Raw genomic sequence first — 24,503 nt, forward strand, 5'->3', positions numbered from 1 at the left:
TTCTAAGTGGTAGATAATTCAAGAAAATGGTAATAGTTTTCCTTTTGGGGGAGATTTTTTTTTCTGGTTTATTCTGTTTTGCTATTTTATTGAATTAGGGATCAAAAAAGTGTTAATCTCGGGAGGAAGAAACGAAATCTTTTCAGAAGAACGACATAGTTATAAGAACTGTTACTACTGCTAATGGTGAAACCAAGCTCACAAATGGGTCATGTGGTTCCAAATCTGTTCTAACCCCTTAAATAATAGGAGTAGCTAACCCTAAAATATTAGACAATTGGTTTTATGAATCTTGGGACATGTTTATCCTTCAGAAATATTGTCTATATTGTTATATAGGTCAGCAAACACACATGCACACACACACAGCACAACCCATAAACAAAAGGACAGTAGGAAGACTGGTGCAGGATTATAGCTCCTGAGCATTGGAGGAATGTTTCTATCGAGAAATACTTCAAAACTTCAAACTGAAATGCTGGGGACAAATCTCTCACATTTGTTGTATTTGTTAATTAATTAATTAACTAAAAATATTAATTAGCCTCTACTGAAGCCAAATACTAACCTAGCAAATACAAAAGAGAAAGGCTAACACAAAAACATCTTTGCCTGCATGGAGCTCCCAGACTAGTAAGTGACAGATTAATCAAATTATCACAAAAATAAATGCAAAAGTACAACAAAGTGCCTACAAATGTCCATAGAAGCATTAATTATTATGAAAACTATGAACAACCCAAATGGCCATCAATGGTAGAATGGATGAATAAATTATAGAGTAATGTATAGCAATGAAAATTAAAAAGCAACATAGATGTCCGAGGAAAGGAAGAAAACAAAAGAATATGTCCTAGATGATTTCATGTGAATAAGTATCAAACACATACAAAACAAAATGTACTGTTAAAAGCTAATATAGTGGTTATGTCTTTTTGTTTGTTTTTGTTTTTTTTGAGGAAGACTAGCCCTGAGCTAACATCTGTGCCCAACTTCCCCTGTTTTATACGTGGGATGACTGCCACAGCATGGATTGACAAGCGCTGCTAGGTCTGCACCTGGGATCCTAACTGGTGAACCCCGGGCTGCCAAAGCGGAATGTGTGAACTTAACTGCTGCACCAGTGGGCCGGTCCCCATAGTGGTTATGTTTCAAGATGAAGCATTGAGAAAAGTTCAAAGGGTTTCTAAGATACTCCCAATATTCTAATATTTGACCTGAGGAGGGATGTTAAATCACTGTGTCATACACTATATTTTGTGTACTTTTGTTAATGTTTGTTATACTACATAATTTAAAAGAATGTTTTTAAGTGCACATAATAAGGGGACATGTCCTTGTCTAGGAAGTCTGAGAACACTACACTGAAGAAGCAACATGTTAACTGAGAGTTGGTGGAATTATGATTGTTGATAGGTGACATTTATATGAGCTGCCCTCATTATCTCATGTTCTATTAGTCTCCCCTATCTGGGCTAGCCACACCTGCTCCCTTGCTATTCCTTAACATGCCAAGCATGTCTCTGCCTTAGACTTGGTACAATTGTTTCGTGTGCCTGGAGTGCTCTTCCCCCAGATACAGGTATGGATAACTCCTTCATCTCTTTAAATTTTTGCTCATATATTTTCTCCTTAAAGAAATCTAACTTAATCACCCTATTCAGAATTGTATCCCACCCACCCAACCCAGCTATTTTCCTCCCAAAGTCATTACCATCTTCTATAATATGGCATATTATTATTATGTAGTTATTTCTTATATTTAATGTCTAATGTCTGCACTGGATTTGAGGCTCTAGACAAAGAGAAATTTTGTCTTTTCTGTTCATTGATGTATCACACACCTGAAATAATGCCCCGTATGTGGTAAATATTATATGTATATATAAAGTATTTATTATATAAATATAATATTTAAATATGGTAAATATTATATGTATATATAAAGTATATATTATATAAATATAATATTTAAATATCTCTATTAATTCTATGTTCTAGAGTCTATACCATGTATTTTTCATGTATTCATTCACTGAAACCTCACAAGCATTCCATGAGGTAGGTACCCTTTTATTCATTAGAAAACTGAGTTTCAGTGGTTGATTAACATGTTCAATGTCACAGACCTAATAAGTGGCATAACCAATATTTGAATCTAGTTATCTGGATAGTGAGCTACAAGGTTAACAACTCACTATACTATATCAAATGACAGTTGAATAGGAAAAGGAGAAAGGGTGAAGTATTGCAGGCAAAGGAAAAGTATATAGTATGCGGCACAGAACCAACACTTAAATGTTCATGGAATGAACCAGGAGGAGCGTTAGAATATGGGAGCACATAAAGTAAGTCACAGAAGACTACATCCAATAAGACACCATTTTTTTTTGCTGAGAATGATTCACCCTGAGCTAATATCCACTGCCAATCTTCCTCTATTTTGTATGTGGGTAGCCACCACAGCATGGCTGCCAATGAGGGGTGTAGGTCCACACTCGGGAACTGAACCTGGGCCACTGAAGCGGAGCTTGCTGAACTTAACCACTAGGTCACAGGGCCAGCCCAATAAGACACCATTTTAAAGAAAGGTTTAAAAAAAGAATACTAAATATCTTTTTTTGGAGGTGAAGAAACTATTAGAATAAGTCAAGGAAATGAAGAACAAAAGTTCAGAGGTTTTCTCTGGTGGGGAGGCATAGGGATTGACCAGGGGAAAGTTTGAAGAAGAGGAAAATACATGGAAAATGTTCCATTTCCTAAGACGGATGCTGAGTTCTCAGGTGTTCATTTTATGACTATGCTTCACAATTTAATAGACATTACATATATTTTTTATGCTTCAAATACCATATAATAGAAGTAAATACATCTAAAAGTCAATAAAATAAATGAAAGATAAATGACAGAACAATCAAAGGAAGGTCCCAGAGGGAAGGACAATACTTCAGTCCATGGTTTTTATAAACACACACATGCAACAACCCTATACACAGCTCTGTGAATTTATGTTTGTGTGAATATAGGTATTACTAATCTTTTATAAGTGATTAGCACCAGGAAGTAAGTATAGGGGAGCAAGAGGTGGAGAGGATTTTCACTTTTTAGTCTTGCCAATCATGTCCCTCCATTATCTACATAGTAGCCATATAATCTTTATTACATGTGGATAATATCCTGCCACTTCCTTTTCTTAATTATCCCACTGGCTTTCTAAAGTAATCAAAATAAAATGTAGACTTGCATACTCTTACAAATACCTATGGATCTGTCTCTAGCCTTCTCCTTTGACTTTATCTCCCATTCACACTCTCATTCACTTTAGCCAATCACATTCTTTCTATTCCTGACTTTGCAAGTTCTCCCTTAACATAAGGACTTTGTATTACACGTTTTTTCACCTGGAATTCTCTTCCCCTCAACTTCCTGTGACTCAGAATTTTGGTGTAAATGTCATCTCCCAAAACAGTCTTTCTCCAGCACTTACTACAAGTAGCCACCTGGACTTTCTGTATCATATCACCACATTTGGTTCTCTACCAGCTTTCATAACCTGATATTTTCTCTTGACTTACGTGTTAATAAATTTCCTGCCTTCCGCTACTAGAATGAAAGCCCCAGATCATAGGGGAAGTTATCTGTCTTTTAATCATTGTCTCCCCAGAGTTTAGAAGATGGCTTGGCATTATATAGGAGACACTCAATATTTCTCAGTAAAAAGTAAAAAATATAGGGGTTGTTATTTTAGAAGTTCTCTGATGTGAAAAAGGCATGCATTTTCCTCAAACTTTACTTTAACATCAGTGAGTATTTTAGACTTTGTTTATAGAAGGTCACAGTTAATGTGAAATACATTTTATTATTTTTACTTAAACAAATACACTAGATTTAAGGAACTATCACTTTATGCAGGATTGGATTGTCATAGTTAATCTGAATCAGTGTCATATTAAGCATAAGTAAACAATGTAAGGCTTTTTTCCCCCAAGATTAGAATTGTGACCTTACAACTATAAAAGTGAAGAAAAAATATAATACAGCTTTAAAATATAGATCTGAAATTAAATTTTGTAATGATGACACTATTAAGTGGTGGTTGCTCCAATTTATTGAACACCTACCATGTGTTCTAAGTATTTGTATACATTAGTTCAAGCTTTCAAGCAATATAAGAAATCAATATTATTACCACCACTTTACAGATGAAAAACTGAGGGTCAGTGAGATTAAGTAACTTGTTTTGTGTCACAGTTGGTTTGTAGCAAGGCTAGAATCCAAATCAAGGTATACCCACAGACCAAGTTTATGATTATTCATAATCATTCCCTATCTTGAAGCCCTATCCCGTAGCTCAGAAGTATTGCTAAACATTGTACAACTCTGTTGTCACTTAATAAATGAAACTCCCAAATATTATTGCTTCATTAATGACATATGTTAATAAAATGACTACAGGATGATGGCTGATAAGCTCAGTATTATGAAAAGCATGCAGGATCTAATAAGTCTGGATGATGCACAGAATCCTAGCAATTGCGATTTTAAAAGTTGTGGAAAAGTTTATTACAAATAAGGATGGTGAGGATTATCAGGTTGGAAATAAAGGCATGGATTATAAGGGGCTCATGCTGGAAGCATCATTCAGGTACGCCCCTACTTTTATGGGAGATTTCAGATTTCTAACTGGCAAATTTATTAATCCGAAACTCAGAAATCTCAGCCAATCTGAGTTGGTACATCTGTTCCCCCTAATTGGCAACTCTCCAATCTCAGTAAGGGATAGAAATAATAAAATAAATTAAATTCAAATTATGAATAACTGTGCATTATATTTATGAATAAGTTTCACAATCATTATAATTTTGGTTGTTAAGCTTTAAATAGTCTGATATGTTCAATGGTTATACGTTAGTTTTTAAATTTTCAGTTTGAAGGACTAGATTGATAGTAAATATGTGGTTTTATTTCTAAGATAAAAGAGGATTTCATTAGTTTGAGAAAAGTGTTTGCTTATGAGAACATTGTTCATTATTTTTGGTTTATAAGAGCTGTTCAAGTGCTTGTTAGGTGTGTATAACTGTCCAGTCTGACAGTGGATGTGTTTGAGAGAATCAGAAATATTAAATTTGTAAATGATATTTAAAGCTTATAAGGATATTTCATTGTCTAAGAATATGAACGGAATTGTTTAGGGAAATTTAATCTATTAAGCTAACAGCACAATTAAGCATTAATCAAAGAACAAATGAAATGATCTTTCTTATTCTATATAAAATCAGATTTACAAAAAATAATTAGATTTACAGGCTGAGCTAAAACAGTTAAGAAAAAACTAAGTTCTTGATTTATAACTTTATTTGTCAATTTAAATTCAGGTCTTCTTCAGAAAAAGTCAATTGACAACACTGAATACATGATTGTTATTCCCACTGAATCACACGATCTTAAAAATATTAGTCTGCTAGTCTGAACCCAAACTCATTCATGACCCACATAATCTTATGTCTTTTGTTTGACTGGCTCATTTTAGCATCCAGGAGTTGCTGAAATTTCTACCTGATAATCTTTAGACTGATACTGTGGCTTGGGAAAAATGGCAGACGTTACCTAAAAGTTTACAATTTCCCTGGTGAGGGACGATGCAACTACTACATCTAGTGCTGGGCTGATGGGAGTAGCAGTTAGACCAGTTAAGTCAATGATGCTCTCAGGGATTCTTCTTCACTGCCCTGACTTACTCTTCAACTTATCAGCACACAATATGGTTGAGTTATAAATGTTTTTACTAAACATACCATTTAATACCATTTAATAAGTAAATATTTTCAGTATGTGATAGAGAATTATTACACTGGTTAAAAGAAGTAATAACTCAAGAATCATAGATATAAAATATTACTTTCTTAGAATATTGGGTGAAGTGCCAAATTCCTTTCCTCACCTTCTATACTTATTCAACTATGAATAACATAAAATCATTAATTATTATGCAAACTTAGATCCTAAATTCCATAAAATTATTGAATTTAGTTTCTTAAATTTGTCGTAATTATTCCCATTTAAGATACACTAAAACAACAACAACATCAAATTAACACAAATTTGATGTGTTAACCACTGGGATAGAAAATAGTTCAGATCAGGAAAGACCAACAACTCGTAACAGAATACAGGTAAGAGATATTTCATTTTAATTAATAAATATTGCTTACCTGTGAGCCTGTGGAGTAACGTCCAGGAGTTCGAGAACCAGATGTTTTCCCTGAGCCAATGGAACTCTCTGTACTTTTGCCACTACAACAATGCGTTCGCAGGCATTTCCCATACTCTTTTCGTACCTAGCCAAGTAAATATTAACTTCTGTTAGCAAGTAATTCATTTCAGCTAGGAACTATGGTAAAAAAGGTATGTGAGTTTTATTTTTAGATAATTACTATGATTATTTCCCTGCCCTAAGGATACAAGAAAGTCTGTTCAGCATGTATTTTATAATATAAAATAATGATATTCATACCATCAAGCCTGAAATTTTGCATAACTAGAGTCTTTTAAAACACGCACACACACACACACACACACACACATCCAATCACACCATAACGATACTATGTCTTAGTTCAAAGAACAAAAACTTAAGACTCTTCAAGACTTTAGTTTTAGCTTCACAAATCGGATATGAAGTAGCCTATTGGTGCAATGGTTCTTTAGGCAGAAGTCTAGGGAGGAAATTACAGAGAGAAGAGGAGATGGAAAAGGGAGGGAGAGAAGGAGAGAGAATGAGAAAGAGAGAAAGAGAATACTTAAAGGCAGAGAAAAGGAATGTATTGGGGTAAGTATTTCTTTTAAATCTATATTTCTTTGAAGTGTATTTCTCTTAAAAGAGGTCAAATTTGAAAGTTTAGAATATAAAATTCAAAATGCCTTTGATTTATTCCCTCAAAATAGTTCTATTCAATAATCACAGAGAAACATGATTGTTTTTCTTTATGGCATTGCTGATTAAATTCTTAATCCTGGTTGTAGTATAAAATCACAAGAAAAAAGGAGATAAACTTTTTCATTGACGTTTTCAAGCAAGAAAATATATCAACAATTTTTGGGAAAACTTTTATCATGTTTAAAATTTGTATTACTGCCCATTTAATCAAACAAGACATATAAAAATAAACAGTAACTGTCCTAAATCATTCTTCTACTATCAACATCAACAAAAATAACCCTCAACAATGTGTTTATCAACTAAAAATACATTCTGGGACATCTTATCTGTTATACATTCACAAATTTATATTCATTATGAAATAACCATGTATATATGTTATTCTCAGCTCTTTATGTGTTGATTTCACATGAATTTGTACTTTCTACAGTTTGTGACAATGAAATGTTCCAAGGTAATTTTACTTAAAACAAAGTCATAAATATATACTTTTTTGAGGAATGTTATTTAGAAAAGGAGTGTGAATGAGACATTAAAATTAGTGTTCAAAACTAAAACATTTTAATATTGTAAAGTTCACTCTATCAAAGATACAGTACAGAGATAGAATATTTCAGATTTGTTTGAAGAACTCACATTTATTGAATGCTTGTTATATGATAGGAACACTAACACAGAATCAGGTGAATGAAAGCACGGAGAAGGAGTGCCTGCTGGAAGTAGGTAGGGGAATCAAGGAGGATTTCTCAGAGAATCTTCAAAAGATAGGTTGGAATTAGTCAGTTTAGAGGATGAAGTTGAAAGAAAGGGTAGACCAGAGAGAAAAAGGCATTCTAGATGTTCAGGACAGCATGAGCAAAACAGAGGCATGCTATGCTAACCTTTGAGGCCTTTCTTTGATCTGGAATGCCAAAATAACATATTCTTTAATATATTTAAATTATATTGACCTGTTCTCCAACTAATCACTTCTACACTACATTTATCAATAATTAGAAATAATTACCTTTCCTCAGTGTTTACAAGCCAATTCACATTTTGCTAATTTTTTAAAAGAAGTAAGTCTACCTACTTGTGCATGTGTTCTTGATATGTGTGAGTTTGGGAGGGTGGAATGAAGAAACTTCTAATTTTTAATCACTATTTGTCAGAAATTGTGCTAAAGCGCTCCCTCAAAAAGACTCTGCGAAATGATCACTACTTACATTTTACAGTAAGAACACCGAAAAGGTTAAGCAATGAAAGTAAACTGATAGACTAGAAAGGTTAAGTAATGTGGCTTATGTGAAAAAATTCAAAGCTCATGGGTGTTCTATGATCTGAAAGCTCTTCCTAAGATGCCACATTTCTGACATTACTATATGATCAACAGAAGCCATTATATATTATTAGCATTATTATTAATCTATTAGTTTATTTTCTCTGTATTTGGAAACAATAATGACAAAGGCTTTAATCAGAATTTGAGAAAGCTTAAAATAAGCTCTACCCAAAGGTAAACACTATTATTACAGTTTAGTAATTTGTACTGAATTTACGAAGCATCTCCAAGAACCTAAACTTTGATTATAACCTACATCCTACTTTGTTTTTCTTAATGTACTCAACAAGTGATATTTTTCTTTTTAGAAGAGAAAGTGTTTTTTCCTGAAGTGACTTAAATCTAAACAAATATTTTAGGGGAGAGAGAGACAGAAGGAAGAGAGAAAGAGAACCACTCCACCTCCTGTTACAAAGGCAGCAAAATTGTATAAGACACAGGTATTCATCAGGGACTATCTACATTTTCTAACAGGGGTTAAATGTTCTGAACCGATTATATAAACAGCCAGCAAATCAAGATATCTAGTATGCCAAATTGCACATTTAGCTATATTACTTACTTAATCATTACTGACTTTATTTTTCTCTTATTAGATTTGAGAAGGTAAGCATGTGTTTTAAAAAGAAGAAAGCAAAATAACATGGATTATGTGTATGAGATATTTTTCCTTAGATTACAATAAAAATTATTTGATTGCCCAATCTTGTGCATATTCTAATCCACTCTTTCACATGATACTCCATCTTACCCCAATCAGACATATCTTATTTCAATGGAGTATTTCTTTTATACTCTCTATCAGAAATAAAATAATTATGAAACCCTCTGAGATGTATCACATAATTGAGCACATAACAAAAGAAAATGTGACAACTTTAATGTCACCAGTGGAAATACTGGTGAAACAATCATGCAATCCACACCCAGAAAAGGACTGACAATTCAAAGTTTGATTTCTGCTAATGAGTTGAATTAATCAACAAATAACCCTATAAACCAAAATATCTCAAAAATGGAATATTTCATATTCTCTAATCAAAACATATGAGCAACTACATTATGGACATATTATTGAAATTCAATCAGATGGCTTAAGAAAAACCTCCTAAAAGAATTAAGATTGTTAAAATGTCCACACAACCCAAAGTTATCTATAAATTCAATGCAACCTCTATCAAAATTCCAATGGTATTTTTTCACAGGCATAGGAAAAAACAACCCTAAAATGTGTACAGAACCACAAAAGATCCCAAATAATTAAAGCAATCCTGAAAAAGAAGAACAAAGCTGGAAGCATCACACTTCCTGATTTCAAACTACACTATAAAGCTAAAGTAATCAAAACAGTATGGTCTTGGCAAGAAAATAGATACATAGACCAATGGAACAGAATAGAAAGTCCAGAAATAAACCCTTACGTGGTCAACTAATATTTGACAAGGGAACCAAGAATACTCAATGGGGAAAGGATAATCTCTTCAACAAATGGTGCTGGGAAAATTGGCTAACCACATGCAGAAGAATGAATTGGACCCATATCTTACACCACTCACAAAATTTAACTCAAAATGAGCTAAAGACTGAAATATAAGACCAGAAATCATAAGATTCCCTATAAGAAAACATAAAGGAAAAGCTCCTGGACATTGGTCTTGGAAATGAATTTTGGATATGACATGAAAAGCATAAGCAACAAAAGTGAAAAATAGTAAGTGGGACTACATCAAACTAAAAAGCTTCTGCACAGTAAAAGAAACAATCAACAAAATGAAAAGGCAATCTACAGAATGGAAGAAAACACTTGCAAGTAATATTTCCGATATATCATATTTCTGATATATCCAAAATATACAAGGAACTCATACAATTCAATAGCAACCCCCCCCCAAATAACCCAAATAAAAAATGGATGGAAATGGAGGAAATGAATAGACAGCTTTCCTAAGGAGGCATACAAATGGCCAACATGAAAAGATGCTCAACATCACTAATCACGGAAATATAAGTAAAAGCCACAATGAGATATCGCCTCACACCTGTTAGAATGGCTGTCATCAAGAAGACAAGAGATAACAAGCGCTGGTGAGAATATGGAGAAAAGGTATGCCTTGTGCACTGTTGGTGGGAATGTAAATTGGTACAGCCATTATAGAAAACAGCATAGTGGTTCCTCACAAAATTGAAAATAAAACTACCATATCATCAACCCCACTTCGGGGCATATATCCAAAGGAAATGAAATCAGGAACTCGAAGAGATATCTGTACTCCCATGCTCATTGCAGCATTATTCACAATAGCCAAGAAATAGAAATATCAAAGTGTCCATCAATGGATGAATGGATAAAGAAGATGTGGTACATGTATACAATGGAATATTATTCAGTCACAAGAAGGAAGGAAATCCCGCCATTTGCGACAACATGGATGGAACTTGAGGGTATTATGCCAAGTGAAATAAATCAGACAAAGATAAATACTATCACCAATATGTATGCTAGTATCATTAGCATGATAGTGTCACATGCTAGTATCACTAGCGTGATATCACTAATAAGTGGATTCTGAAAAAAGCCGAACTCTCATAGAAATAGAGCAGAATGGTGGTTAACTGAGGTTGGGGAGTAGGAGAAATAGGGAGATGTTGGTCAAAGGGTACAAACTTCTAGCTATAAGATGAATAAGTTCTGGGGATCTGATGTACAGGATGATGATTATAGTTAACAATACTGTATTGTATACTTGAATGTTGCTATGGGATGAGATCTTAAATGCTCTCACCACAAAAAAGAAATGATAATTATGTGATGGAGGTATTAGCTAACACTATAGTGGTAATCATTTCACAATATATTAGTGAAGCAAATCAACATATAGTAACACCTTAAACTTATGCAAAGTTATATCTCAATTTATTAAAAAGAATAAAAGAAAAATCTCCTAAGGTGATTTTTGCAATTTCCAAGAGAAGTACTTGGTTTTATTGTAGGAAAAAAAAAGTGAACAATAATTCCATGTTCTCTATATTCTCTGATATTGAGACATGTTTTTGACACCCAATAAAAATGCCACCAAAATTGAAAAACTCAAAACACAGAATGGATGAAAGAACAATATGCTTATTACTTGTTATTATAAACCATAACAGTAAGCTTCTAAATCAGAGATTTGCAATTTTTTTATGAAAGACCAGACAGTCAATATTTTAGGCTTTGTGAGCCAAGAGGCAAAACCAAGGATACTGTGTATGCACTTATTTTAAATTTTAAAGTGATCATTTAAAAATGTAAAAACCATTTTTGGCTGACTGGCTGTAAAAATTAAAGGCAGCTGGACAAATTTAGCCCATGAGCTGTGGTTTGCTGAATTCTGTTCTAATAAATCACACAATTGAGCTTGACGACATAAATTTTAAAAAATTTCACTTATGCTAAATATGTTAAATATGCTAAAAACTCTAGACTTGTTTTTGGATTGTGAAGTTCAATATCTCTACCTGGGTATCAAATATAATTCCTAATTATATCAGTGATGTGTATTTGTAAGATAAGAAAAATATAAATAATAATCGGGAAAAGTCTAATAGGTATTAGCTAACAAAAAATACAACCAGAATAATTATGCATAAAGTACAAAATATCTGTTCTGCTCTGTAGAAAATTTCTACATTAACATTAAAATTTTAAATTTTGTTAGTCCACATTTTCAGCTAATATATAAAGATAATAAGTAAATCTGGTTCACTATAATTGAGGATATTGTAACCTATTATGATGGTCCAATATTTCTTTATTTACGTAAGGCAGAAGAGCACAAAGAGAATGGGGTTCTAGCAGGTGTTGACCATGGGCATGCCCCCTTCTCTGAGCCACACTTTCTTTATGTGCCAAATGGGAACATTTTGGCCCTTCCTGCTCCCCAGGGAGGACACCCTGAGGGTGAGATGAGCTAATAGTGGTGAAAGTGTTATTTGGACTCAAGGCTACCATTTTCTTTAATTTCCTGACTTCGTTCCCATCTTTGTACATATATTTTTGTTGACCTTCAGTGATAGCTCTCTTCTATCAAAATCTAGAAATTTTCCCCAAGTGCCTAGTCTTTCTGACTTCTCTGAAGTGTTTTACAATACTGACCACTGTCTACTTTTGGACATTTTCTCCTGTCTTTCATTCACTATATCATCGTGATTTTCGTTCTCCTCAGACACTTCCTTCCTTCCATGTCTCTTCTTACTCATCATTCATGTCTCCTACTTTTTACCCTCATCAAACGTGGTAGACTGCTAGCTGTTTGCAACATCCAATTCCTCATCTTCCTGGGGTAAAAAGCTGGACGTTTCTCAGTTTTTCTTGAAGTTTAGGTGGTACCATTGATAGCGTCTTATCTGATGGAAGGTGAGTAGAAGTGATATAAGCCACTTCCAGACCTCTTATACAAGATCCTCTCTCTCTTTCTCAGACTGCCTGCTGGATGTTAACACCCAAGGTGACGTGGAAATCATATATTGAGGTTGGTTGAGGCTTCATCAGCCTGTGTCCCTCCATGGGGCAGCCCCATCAACTGGGCCATGAGAAAACAATAAACATGTATTAGGTTAAGCAACTGCAGTTTGAGGGGTGAACATTCATCCATTCTAACATAACCTCTTTTCTAAGTTAATTCTAATCCATTAGGTTACAACCTATTCATTCTAATATACCCTCTTTTCTTTTCTGTAACCTGCATGTATAGGCCTGAGTCATCATTACTATTCTAGCCTGTATTTATGATCATGTCAATATATTTTTGATACCTATCACCACATAAAATTGAAACAGAATAAAATTAGACTCAGCTTGACAAGCGGACACTCTTCTCAACTTTTGTTTTAGATCCCATCAGTCTCTCAAACCAAATATCGCAAACATAGATATCTTTACTCTTTATCTTCTTTGTTTTCCAAAGAAAAATTTTACATCTTGCTGTTTCCTTCTTAGGAAAAATATTCACATTTTTGCCATTTCATTTTTAAAGCCATTTCTCAATATCTCATAATTATTATTATTACCTCCATGTTACACATGAGAAATCTGGGGCATGGGAAGGTTAATGAACTTACCCAAAGTCACGTAAGCTTTTTTTAAGGAAGATTAGCCCTGAGCTAACATCTGCCAATCCTCCTCTTTTTTCTGAGGAAGACTGGCCCTGAGCTAATATCCGTGCCCATCTTCCTCTATTTTATATGTGGGACGCCTACCACAGCATGGCCTGCCAAGCGGTGCCACGTCCGCACCTGGGATCCGAACCGGTGAACCTCGGGCCGTCAAAGAGGAATATGTGAACCCAACCGCTGTGTCACTGGGCCAGCCCCTCAAACAAGCTTTTAAGTGGAGGAACTAGGATTCGAACCCAGACAGTCTTGGCTCAGGGGTCTATGTGATCAGAACTATAAGGAGCACATCTTTAATAGATTTAAAGAGTATAAGATGAGAAAATCAATCTTGAGATTTAAAAAAAATGCAATAAAATTATTTAGTTGTTAAAATTAACTTTGAAAATAAATATTTTATTGTGGTTGATGTGAAAAATCACAAAAATAGGCCAATATAAAGAAATTAAATATTGCATTCTAATCATTCAACTCATAGATTTAATAAAAGATGCTTTTAAAGAAAAGAAGTACAGAGACCATGACTAAGTACCCCATCATTCATTCAAAAAACAGAAATATGTTATTTTATCATAAAGTGTTTAGACATTTATATTTTCTAGTATATAGAAACTAGTTTTTAAAGAAATAGAAAAATATGTATTTCCTACGGCATGCCAATAGATATAGATACATAGAGAGATATATCTATCTCCATGCCTCCATAATATCTTAGAAAAGCTACTTCCTAAGACACAAATTCCATGTGTGTGCCAATAAAAATATTAAAGACTATAAGATGAATTCTACAAGAATATAATTTTTGTGCATTGTCTAAATCAGAAAATACTTTGCTTCTGTTTTTGCTATTAAATACATTCACCCACTATTATGCTTGTATTTTGTGTCTGTTTCATCCTTTACTATTATAAAAATAAAATCAATGCAGTAATATATTTATTTCTTAGAGACAAACATATCAAGAATGATTTACATTATGGTTGCTTTGCTATTATGCGATGTACACCATTTATTCCTGAAGAGAGAATTCTAGCTTACCTTCTTTTGTAGGACACAATGGAAAATGAATATAAACATTCCCTGTAGAGAATTGAAAATGGTGAAGAGATACGCCATGATGACTGTGCTTTCATTAATATACATGAGTCCAAAGGCCCAGGTCAATCCTAACAGGCAGAGAAGAGCTATTGCACCTATAACCCATGACCTGTAGAGAGAAGAGAAAATTAAAGGTTACCCAATAATTGGTCTTTAATTAATATAGTAATATCATATCAACAATACTGACACTGAAAAGAATGTTACAGTAAGTTTTATTGACAGAAAATGTAAGACATGTGGTATAAGTACTTTAAGATTTTAATGGAGACTACAAGTTTACAAGCTTGAGGAGATATACACGGATGAAAATGTTATGAACACAGAAATTCATTTAAGCAAAAGCAGATCTGTACTATTAAATTATTCATGTATTTGCAGCAAATATGCAAATGATATGGAGATGTAATTATGGTGAATGGCAAGGGGGAGAAAAGTCTATAAAGCTATGTTAGTCTCCACTGGTCTCATTAGTATGATAACATTTGTTTAATTGGACTCTCTGTATTAGTGCTTCATCTGACACACTTTTACCCCATTTTTCCAAATTTCCTTTTTCACCATAAAATTTTCAGTGTTTACTGACAAAAACAGAACTCATATTAGAAGGAACCAGTATATGAAATACATGTATGAATTTTAAAAGTTCTATTTGTTTGATTCTATGGTTGTGTAGAACAGGTGAGATATAGTGGATGGAAAAAATAGTTCCATTCCAGATCATGCTTTATGTTCTTTCAGCCTTTGATTGCTGTCTTCTAGATTATGTTGGACTAGACTTTGAAAATCAGGCAATTGGCAGCTTTGTTGAAAAGAAGCTTAAAGTCTCGTGGCATCTTTATCTCTTTGAAGTGTCTATAAACTCAAGGGAGAAAATGAAGCTGAGAATGGGGATAGAGTGGTATGAACAAAGTAGTCTAGAATGGAAGACAAATTCTCACTCTCACTCCATTCCCTTAGCGTCCACCAAGCTGCCATTCGCAATAGTAATAAACAGGTGACAAAACTTCATATATTTGTGGCTATGTGTTACATATTTACTATCAACAAAGAACGAATCTTTCCAATAGATGGGAATCCAATAATTGAAAATGGAATCCTTCTCAACTTCTAAGTATAGAGGAGAATAGGACCAACCCAGTCTAGATCTCTATACACTCAGGAATCCACTCTTTCCTTTCTCAGCACACCTTCCTTGAACAGGGTAAGCTACTATTTCTTTTCAGCAGACTATTATCCTCCATTTACATTGTCTAAGGAAGAAATATTTATAGGGATTAAAACTTTGCAACACAAAGGGAAAAAAAAACACGTATGTTTACCATAATCTGAAGCTGGGTTAAATAAAGTTTTCAGAGAGAACTCCATCTTAAAAAAGATATGGTCCCAAAAGAAGTCAATTATTATTAAAGCCTTAGCAAAATTAATCTCAAATATTTACTATTTTTCTTCTACAAACATCAGCCATTATATTTCAGATTTAAATATCTACTAAATTTAATGTTTAGAGCATTTTCTTGAATAAAGAATCCCTAAAGAAGGCCTGCTCTTGTAGCGAGCATGTTTGCTTATAGGAATTAGAAAACATCTTAGATGTGATATTTTATTCTACAATTAGATTCAGAAATATGAGAACTTTCAAGGGAAAGCTCTCAGCTTCTTACAGACATTGGAAAAAGGAAAAATGGGAAGAATTGTCATTAAATCAAGGCAAGATTGCTACTTAGAAATAAAATGATAAGATAAAATACTCAAGTCACCTATTATCCACTAGAAAGCACATGAGGGGCCCAAGAGTTACTGATATAAAACTGCAATGAGCCCAATTTCTAAAGAAAAAAATAAGCAAGAGCATGAAGAAGTATGTGAAATGGAATTGGAGAAAATGAAAACAAAGGACTCTTCACCAGAAGAACAAACTGAAAGTCTGGAGCAAGGTCACCCGTAGGTTGCCAATCTTAAGTTTATTGTTGCAGGACATGTAATTTTAAAACGTACAAAGGAAAAACACAAATATTAACATTATGTTTATTCTTATTAGATTAGTACAGACTTGTAGCTTTGTTTCAAAAATTTAAGAGATGTATTCATAAAGAATGAGATCATTAATCACGTGACGTCAATTTTGAAAGAGATAATTTTGCAGAAGTAAACTTTAATTTTTGAAGGAGGCATTTTTTCCCCTTTTTGGTTATTTAATATAGAAATTCATTAATATCAATTGCAATTGGGTAGTTTCATACCCATAAGATCATTTTGAAGATATACCACTAAATCGCAAAATAATTTTAGATGAATCGTGTCCAAACAAACAAGAGAAACGAGGACCTACGCAGCACAGAGGAACACAGCACAATGAAAGGAGAAAACAATTAAAAGCGAAACAAGTCTGTACTACATGAAGTTGCTATTACTGTGGCACTGAGTTCAGGTGATATCCAATTAAAAGAGGTGAAGCAGAATTTTTTTGGCAATACACTTGCAGCATATTTACTCTGCCCAGAAGTTGTATGCCTGATTATTTTCCTGCACAGTTTGCTCTTCTGCCTCAGTGTGAATGACAGAAGCTCTAATGATTTCTCAGGACTGATCTGACAGCTGGTTCATGGGACCACACTGATAAATGGAATTTATCAGCCATTCAGGTCATTCTTACTTGATGAAGGGTCTGTTATCCTCATAGCTAAAGAATGCATAGACATAAAGACAAGAACACCAACATTAGCATTTTATGACAAAGAATTTCATATGAAAAATATTCTCCAGGTTCCCAAAGGCCTTTGTTCCCCAGCTCCCTAAAAAGCATCATAACCTTCCCTTTATATCCAGAAGGTAAATCCTAAAATGACCATGAGAACTTAAATAACAAGGAATAAAATCAATTTTACAATACTGCAATATCCCTTATGAGACTAAAAAATTCCATTTTTTCATCAAGTGCTTATATTACTTGTGACTTGACAGAGAACATTTATTTCTTAGAGATTGCATTTCTCTAGAGAATGAGAAATCTTATGAGCAATCTGGAAAAGGCTTGGGGGCATACTTAAAATGACAGATCTCATGTCACCTAAAGGTATCCTTGTTCTGTAATCTAAGTAGGTAAGATTACTTAATTATGGACAGTACACTTCTAAGTAATTTTAACTTGCAAGTGATTGACCGGACTTAAATCGGAACATTATAGCCCTTTGAAAATAATCAATCCTGACTACTTTAAAATTCTTTCTGTTAGTGTACCAAGAAAAAAATTTCAATAATCTTTCGCAGTGATAGGAGCAAACACACCGCACCTGTTCATAATCATGTACATTTACTAATTTATTTAGTATCATTGCGATAAAATAAGATCCCAGTGCCAAGTTAGTAAAGATAGTTAGGGAACATTTTGGATGATCTTTTTACAAACATAGTTGCTGCTCAGTGAATTGTGACAGGACAGAAAAAGAGAAACTGTCTGCTCTTTCCTCTTACCTCTTGCCAGAGGCAATAGTTTGCAATATTATGCATACACAAATAAAGGTCTTAGAAAGGCCCCAACTGTGATGCCTTTTGAAAAAAGATTGCTACTTATGAAAAACCTCACTGTCCAGAACATTGAAAGAGTAAAGAATGGTGTGAGAGTCTGAGATTTGAAGCCAGTTGCCTGGGGTTTACATCCTAGCTCAGCCATTTACTAGCTATTTGATCTTAGGAAAAAATTAATTAACCCGTGGTTGTGTCAGTTTATACATCTATAAAATGGTGACAATTATAATGTAAGTTTCCTATGATAATGAAATGATATATTATGTATAAAGCGTTCAGAACAGTGCCTGACATATTGTGTCTAGTAAATATTACATAGTTATTATTAGACTATTTAAAGCTAAAGTCAGACTGAAAATACAGAATTTCTTACCCAAAGAATAAAACACCACATAATAAATGTTGAGAAGTTAAATTCATTTGAAGACATTTCAGGAGCAATATTATGAAGTAAAATAGATGTGGCAGAAATAAATTTGTAGATGGAGCAGAGAGAGACTAATTGTGCTGTCTAATATGGCAACTGCTGGCCATATGGGTTTCTTTAAATTTAAATTCATTAAAATGAAAAAAAGTTTAAAATTCAGCTCTTTAGTCACACTATCACATGACAAGGGCTCAAAAGCGTCAATAGCTGCCATACTGGAGAGTACAGTTCTAGAACATTTCTGTCTTTACAGAAAGTATTGGACAGTGCTGGACTAGGACACTCAAAGAGAGTTTTAAGCCAGGAAATGGAATTCCAAGAGATATTTAAACAATGCCATGGATGTGTGAATAGATGTGTGAGAGATAAAGACAGAAGAATTTCTAACAATTGATCATATTTAATTGTGAACTGTGCCTTCAAAGAAAATCCCGTACCTACAGTAACATTGAAAAGTTACAGAACATAATAACATAATATTTACTCCACTATACGCATTCCCATTGCATCAGTATATCCCATCTGTGTGCTAAGTTCATGACTGGAATGACACTTTCTATCTTAATTTGTATAGGACAACATCAGGTAAAGAAAGTTACAGAGGTTGGCATGTAGGAATACATGCAAAAGTGCTCTAAAAATTGTATTAAGTTATCTACATGTTTCAAACAACAAAATACAAAATTGGCACTATAATTGTTGGAGTGAGATATTTTGCCTGTAATGGGAAATATCAAAAAGAGAGCTATCAGGGTACAATTCAGCAGTTTTTGTTGGCCGTTGTGGGGATCAGCCAGTTGCCGTGCTTGATAACAAAGACTGTAGCTCCAGCTTCACTTAGAATTAGCTATAGCCCTGCGTTTAAGTAGTGTCCACTGGAATGTAAACAAAAGTGAACTGTCACATTACTGGGTCTTTCCAATTAAAGGATTGGAAATAGGCTTCCCTTGACCATTTTTTCCTTCCCGTTTGCTAAGAGAAAGTGACAGTAGAGCCTCAGACCAAGAAATGGAAGCTGTGTATCGATGTGGAGCTGCCGTATTAGATTCAGACCACCTACTTCTAGACTCTTACCTGATATGTTTAAGCCACTATATTTTTGAGTATTTTCTTTCTACAGTGGCTTAGTCTGTACAATAATTAATAAAGCATTTAATTTGTATCTTTGAGCTATAAGAATTTCCAGTTCATATTCAATATAGAAATTCACGCTAATGGATAAAGCATTATTCATTAATTTTGCCTCCAGAATGACATAAATAATATACAATGGTTCAAAAATTAAAAATCACTAAAAATTACCTATGTAATCAAAATGATGTCAGTGCCTTCCATCATTTTGTCAGATATTCTATTGGCTTAGAAAATCTAGTTTGATAATGTCTCTCCACCAAACCCAAATTAAATTGATGGTAAGTTTGCCACCAGTTTTGGTGGCAAAGCCACATGCTATTGATTCATTATTTTTTATTCTAAAAAACAGATCTACAAAACTAGCTTCTAAAGCTGAAGAATTTTCATTCTGATTTGCCATTGAAACGAAACCTCATTCTGGTTGTATGATTAAAATGATTTCACTGCTGTTATTTTAAGATTTTTTGAAAATATGGACACAAAGGCCTACGATGCTCTTGGCAGATGTTAACAGAAATTTACAGGTTATCATATAATTTAAAGTGGAGACATTGAAAACGAATTAAAATATCTTGAACATACAATTTTCAAGAAATAAATAAGAAGAAAGGACTCTTCTTTCTTTGGCAAAAATATTTTTCCTTTGTCAAACATTTTATTATTTTATTCTTACTAACATCTAAAATTGAAAACTTTATTTAAATATTAATGTCATAAAATTATCTTTAAAAGTGATCATTAGAATCAAGATTGGAATTTTTAGGAGTCTCTACACAGATAATAATTATGCATATATTTATATATTCTATAACAATTCCAAAGTACACAAAAGTGCTATTAAAATATAGCCCCATGGAAGTTTAGCTCAAAATACCTCTTCAAGAGGATAAATGTCTTAACCAAAACGTTAACTTACAAATTAATGCTATGATGTAAAGACTCAAAGTGCAGTGTATCAGTATAGACATGATGAATGAACAGAAACAATATGAATGAATCAAGTTAGTTATTGGATATTCTCTCTCTGCCTTCAAGAATTCAAAATTGAATATTTTTTTGATATAATTTTTGAAGGAAATATTATCTAAAATACATGATATAAAGGAGATAAATTCTTTAAATAGTTTAAAACTTTCCCTTCTATTATATTTAGATAGATGGTAATTTTTAAAAATAGTGGAATGGGTAAGGTTTGGTGTGAAGGAAGATGCAGTGATGGGAAGCATATTTGAGAATTTAATCCCCAAGCCAAAAGATGCAGTCAGTGATAAGTCACAACAGGTAAAGGAAAATGAATGGCTTGATCGCATCACTTCAAGATTAATACATTCTGGGATTCTCTGGTATTGTTGGAGACTTAGCTAATTGGTGTTGGTGAGTGAATTCTATGTTTAATACTGAGAAAGAGAGCTTCATGAGGTATACAGATACCTGATTAGTATCCCAGTATTTCTAGGTTCAGTATGCAGCTGAATTTACTTTCCCTGGCATAAAACTAATTATACCAAAGAAATAAACACTTTTCCCCTTGGATTTGATTTGGGTTACTGTAGGAAGGATAAAGGTAATGTGGGTGAGTTTCTCATCTTAAAGCATCCAAAAGTACTCTTCATTCTTCTTAGAAGAAAAAAGGTAATAAATACTTATGCATCTGCCTGTTGGACAGGCTTTCCCCATTGCCCCTCCATCAACAAGACTCCCAAACTAAGGACGAAGAGGATTCAGTTACCCATATTCTAAAAGGAGGCAACAACAACCCAAGCTAATAGACTTCACTTAGAAGTGATCTTGGAGACACTACTTTGCCACACTACCAATCCAGGGGTCCCTACTCTTTAAAATTAGAAGTAAAGACAAGGCCTTTTAGGATTGCAATGTTCACAGAATATATGAAACAGTGGAAAGAGGAAGGAAAGAAACATCTTTACTTATACTAATCCCCCAGCCACAAACATTTAATAACCAGAATAGACTGCAAAGTAGCAAAATCCATCTCAGATATCTGCTATCCAGTGGTTAAGGGATATTTCAGAGAGCACAACTAGAAGAGTAGTGATCAGAGAAAAATCTAGACATTCCACGTTTACACCTCACTGTGTTGAAAATGCTCAATCAACTAGTAACACTTATGATAGAAATTCTGACTGCTTTATATTTCTTTCAAATGTATTTTATATTAGTGGGACTATACCATCCTAGAATTATATTATTATATTCAATTCACTCTCTTTTTTTGACCACTATAGGAAGATTAAAAGGAAAAATCATTTAGAATGTAATTCAACATTTCTGAGTAAAATATAAAAATGTTTCATTATGGTCATATGTTTAAATCATTAAGTATTAAAAATTCTTAGAAAAATGTGAAATTCAAATAACATAAATGTAAAATTATAAACGACAGAGAAGATGTTTATATTTCAACTGTGGATTTGATTGCTATTAAAGTATTACTACTAAAAGCTATATTGCTATATTTTGTTCATATGAAATTTATTAAGAGAAAAATGAAATGAACCAAATAAATAAATGGTTTAGAATATATCATAAACATTGTCATTCCCATGCCTCAATGTCCCTATAATAATACTACAGATTGACAGCATACACCAATATTAAATTTTTAATCACAGATTTCACTCTGCTGATAAATTGAGTAAGTCTGAAATTAGGCAGAATTGAATATAATAAATCAGGATCAATAAATACTAAATCAATGACTGATCAAACTTTAATTATATTATCTCCAAAACTCAATGTTATGCAAATTTTTATAACTCAATATGATGTGGTCAAAAAAGTAATTTATATATGAAAGAAATTAAGGGTATCAATTATGAGAATGAATAATGAGTTCCTATATTGTACCTAGACAGCTACAAACTTATTACAATTTAGTATTGTCATCTATCAGATTCATAAAAATGAACTGGTAGGTTTCATGCAAATAAGATATAAAAGTTTGGAATCTTATGTTGGAAGCAAATATATCACTGTATGATTATTTATTAACATTACTGTATGAAAGATAGTGACTGAAAGCATGGACTTGCAAATCAGCCTGCCTGAGTTTGAATACCAGCTGTGCGTTGTACTAACTCTGCAACCTTGGGCTAATTATTTAACCTCTCTGAGCCTCATAAGCCCCATCTGTGAAATGGGGATAAATACAAAACTTTCTTCATAGGGCTGTTGTGTGTATTAAATAAAAGGACTTAGCACTTTTTTAAATACACACAAAAATGCATAAATACACAAAATTTTAATATCTAAAAGTACTCTATAAATATTTGCTATTACAATTAGTGTTGTGTATTGCCATTCTGACCTCAAAAAAGGGGCTATAGGGAAAAATACAAACACAGTACTACGTTAGGTTTCCTTTTAAATGTTTTGGAAATTCATATATTAGGTATGAATCCAAAGAGGAAGAGGGAGTCACTGATCTGAAATGATTTTTAATATTCATATTTAAAAAGTCTCAGTTTATACAATGTTTCATCTTAAGATTTCTTTAGACTTAGTAAATGCTATAAATTTTTACATTCTCAATTGAAATGGGGTACATCCATCTTTCTAATGAAGACTAAAATAGAAACCCAGAATTCTCTGGATTATATGAGAAATCTAAATTTAATTCATAAATATACTGTATCCTCAGTGTTTAAAAGTCTACTAAGTAATTGCAATGTTTCACTAAATGTAATCATTTGGCCATAAAGAATAAAAGACAAAAAATCATATGTGAAATATTCAGGAAAATTCATGATATATGAGATATATGTTCTAAAATTGGACTTCATTAATATTTTTTATTATTTTTTGAAAATTCGAAACCATGAATAGGAAAGATGAAATAAATGACATGATGCCTATATAAAGAGAAATTTGTATTTCTTTTCCATAATTTTTATCTTGCAAGCAATGAAAACTGTGGCTTTAGTCAGTAACATCTCAAGATCCACAAAATATTAACAACAAATTGACATATTTTATTTGTTGATACTTATAATTAAAATCACAATGTTTCCTGGCGCACTATTGGAGGGCCAGTGGTTTTTAGACTTATACTGGGTCTCGGAATTCACTGACTTTTTAGAACATATGACCACAGGGCTGATAAAATTTGGTCATTGGAATGCAAGGTGTTGAAATACTTTAAAGAATGTATTACATACTTCCAGGATTTCTTTTTTAAACTTAGAAGACGCACAAACTTTTAAGTTAAGTAAAATAAGTCAGGAAATTAATAACTTTTTGATATTCTTGCCAAATGTGTTTTGACAGGTTGAATTGCTGTTATGCTCCTCTTCGTACCATATGGTATCATCACCTCTCATTTCAACAACTTGCAACAGAAACATTCATCTGTGAATAAACTCCTTATTATAAACTGCTTGTAAGAACAACTAAAACATAAAAAAAGCACAACCAAGTATTTAAAACATGTCCGTACTTACTAAAGAGTCCAATAAATGGAACCAAGGGAGGCATTGAAACACAATAGGAAGCTGGCAAGTTTTATTTAATTTTGGACAAGCAACTTAACCTTCATAAGCCTTAGTTTACACACCTCCACAATGAATAGAATAATCTCACTAGGATCTTTTTAGTGTCGAGGAACCAAGGAAAGAATAGTCTATAGCCCCTAGGTTATCAATTAGTGAGAGCTATTGAAGAGCACTCTGAATTCTTGAGTTTATCATTCATAGGGAACAGTGAAAGTCCCTTGTCATTATGTGGTAAAGAATCTGAAGTTGAAGTCTCCCTGCATAGGCAGTGCACGAGAGCTAGTTACTCCGACAGTGAGGAGGCCTCATTAACGACCCAAGGTCTCTACCACTATTCTGCTTTTAATACAGAAACCCTGGATGATGCTGTTGTTCCTAATTAAATTTGTTACT

The 24,503-nt window shown here is 33.2% G+C and overlaps 1 protein-coding gene across 18 annotated transcripts in view; it reads right to left on the reverse strand.

The window, feature by feature from the left end:
- ADGRL3 (adhesion G protein-coupled receptor L3) overlaps positions 1–24,503 on the reverse strand; it is a 794,963-nt gene that overhangs the window by 61,153 nt on the left and 709,307 nt on the right. For all 18 annotated transcript variants that reach the window (XM_046656118.1, XM_046656110.1, XM_046656106.1 and 15 more), the window contains 2 exons: positions 14,451–14,619; positions 6,213–6,338 (listed from right to left, as the gene is read on the reverse strand). In XM_046656118.1, the coding sequence (XP_046512074.1) occupies positions 6,213–6,338; positions 14,451–14,619 (295 nt within the window). The remainder of the gene's footprint in view (positions 1–6,212; positions 6,339–14,450; positions 14,620–24,503) is intronic.

This window comes from Equus quagga, chromosome 3 (genome assembly GCF_021613505.1).
Source record: "Equus quagga isolate Etosha38 chromosome 3, UCLA_HA_Equagga_1.0, whole genome shotgun sequence".
Lineage (NCBI taxonomy): Eukaryota > Metazoa > Chordata > Mammalia > Perissodactyla > Equidae > Equus > Equus quagga.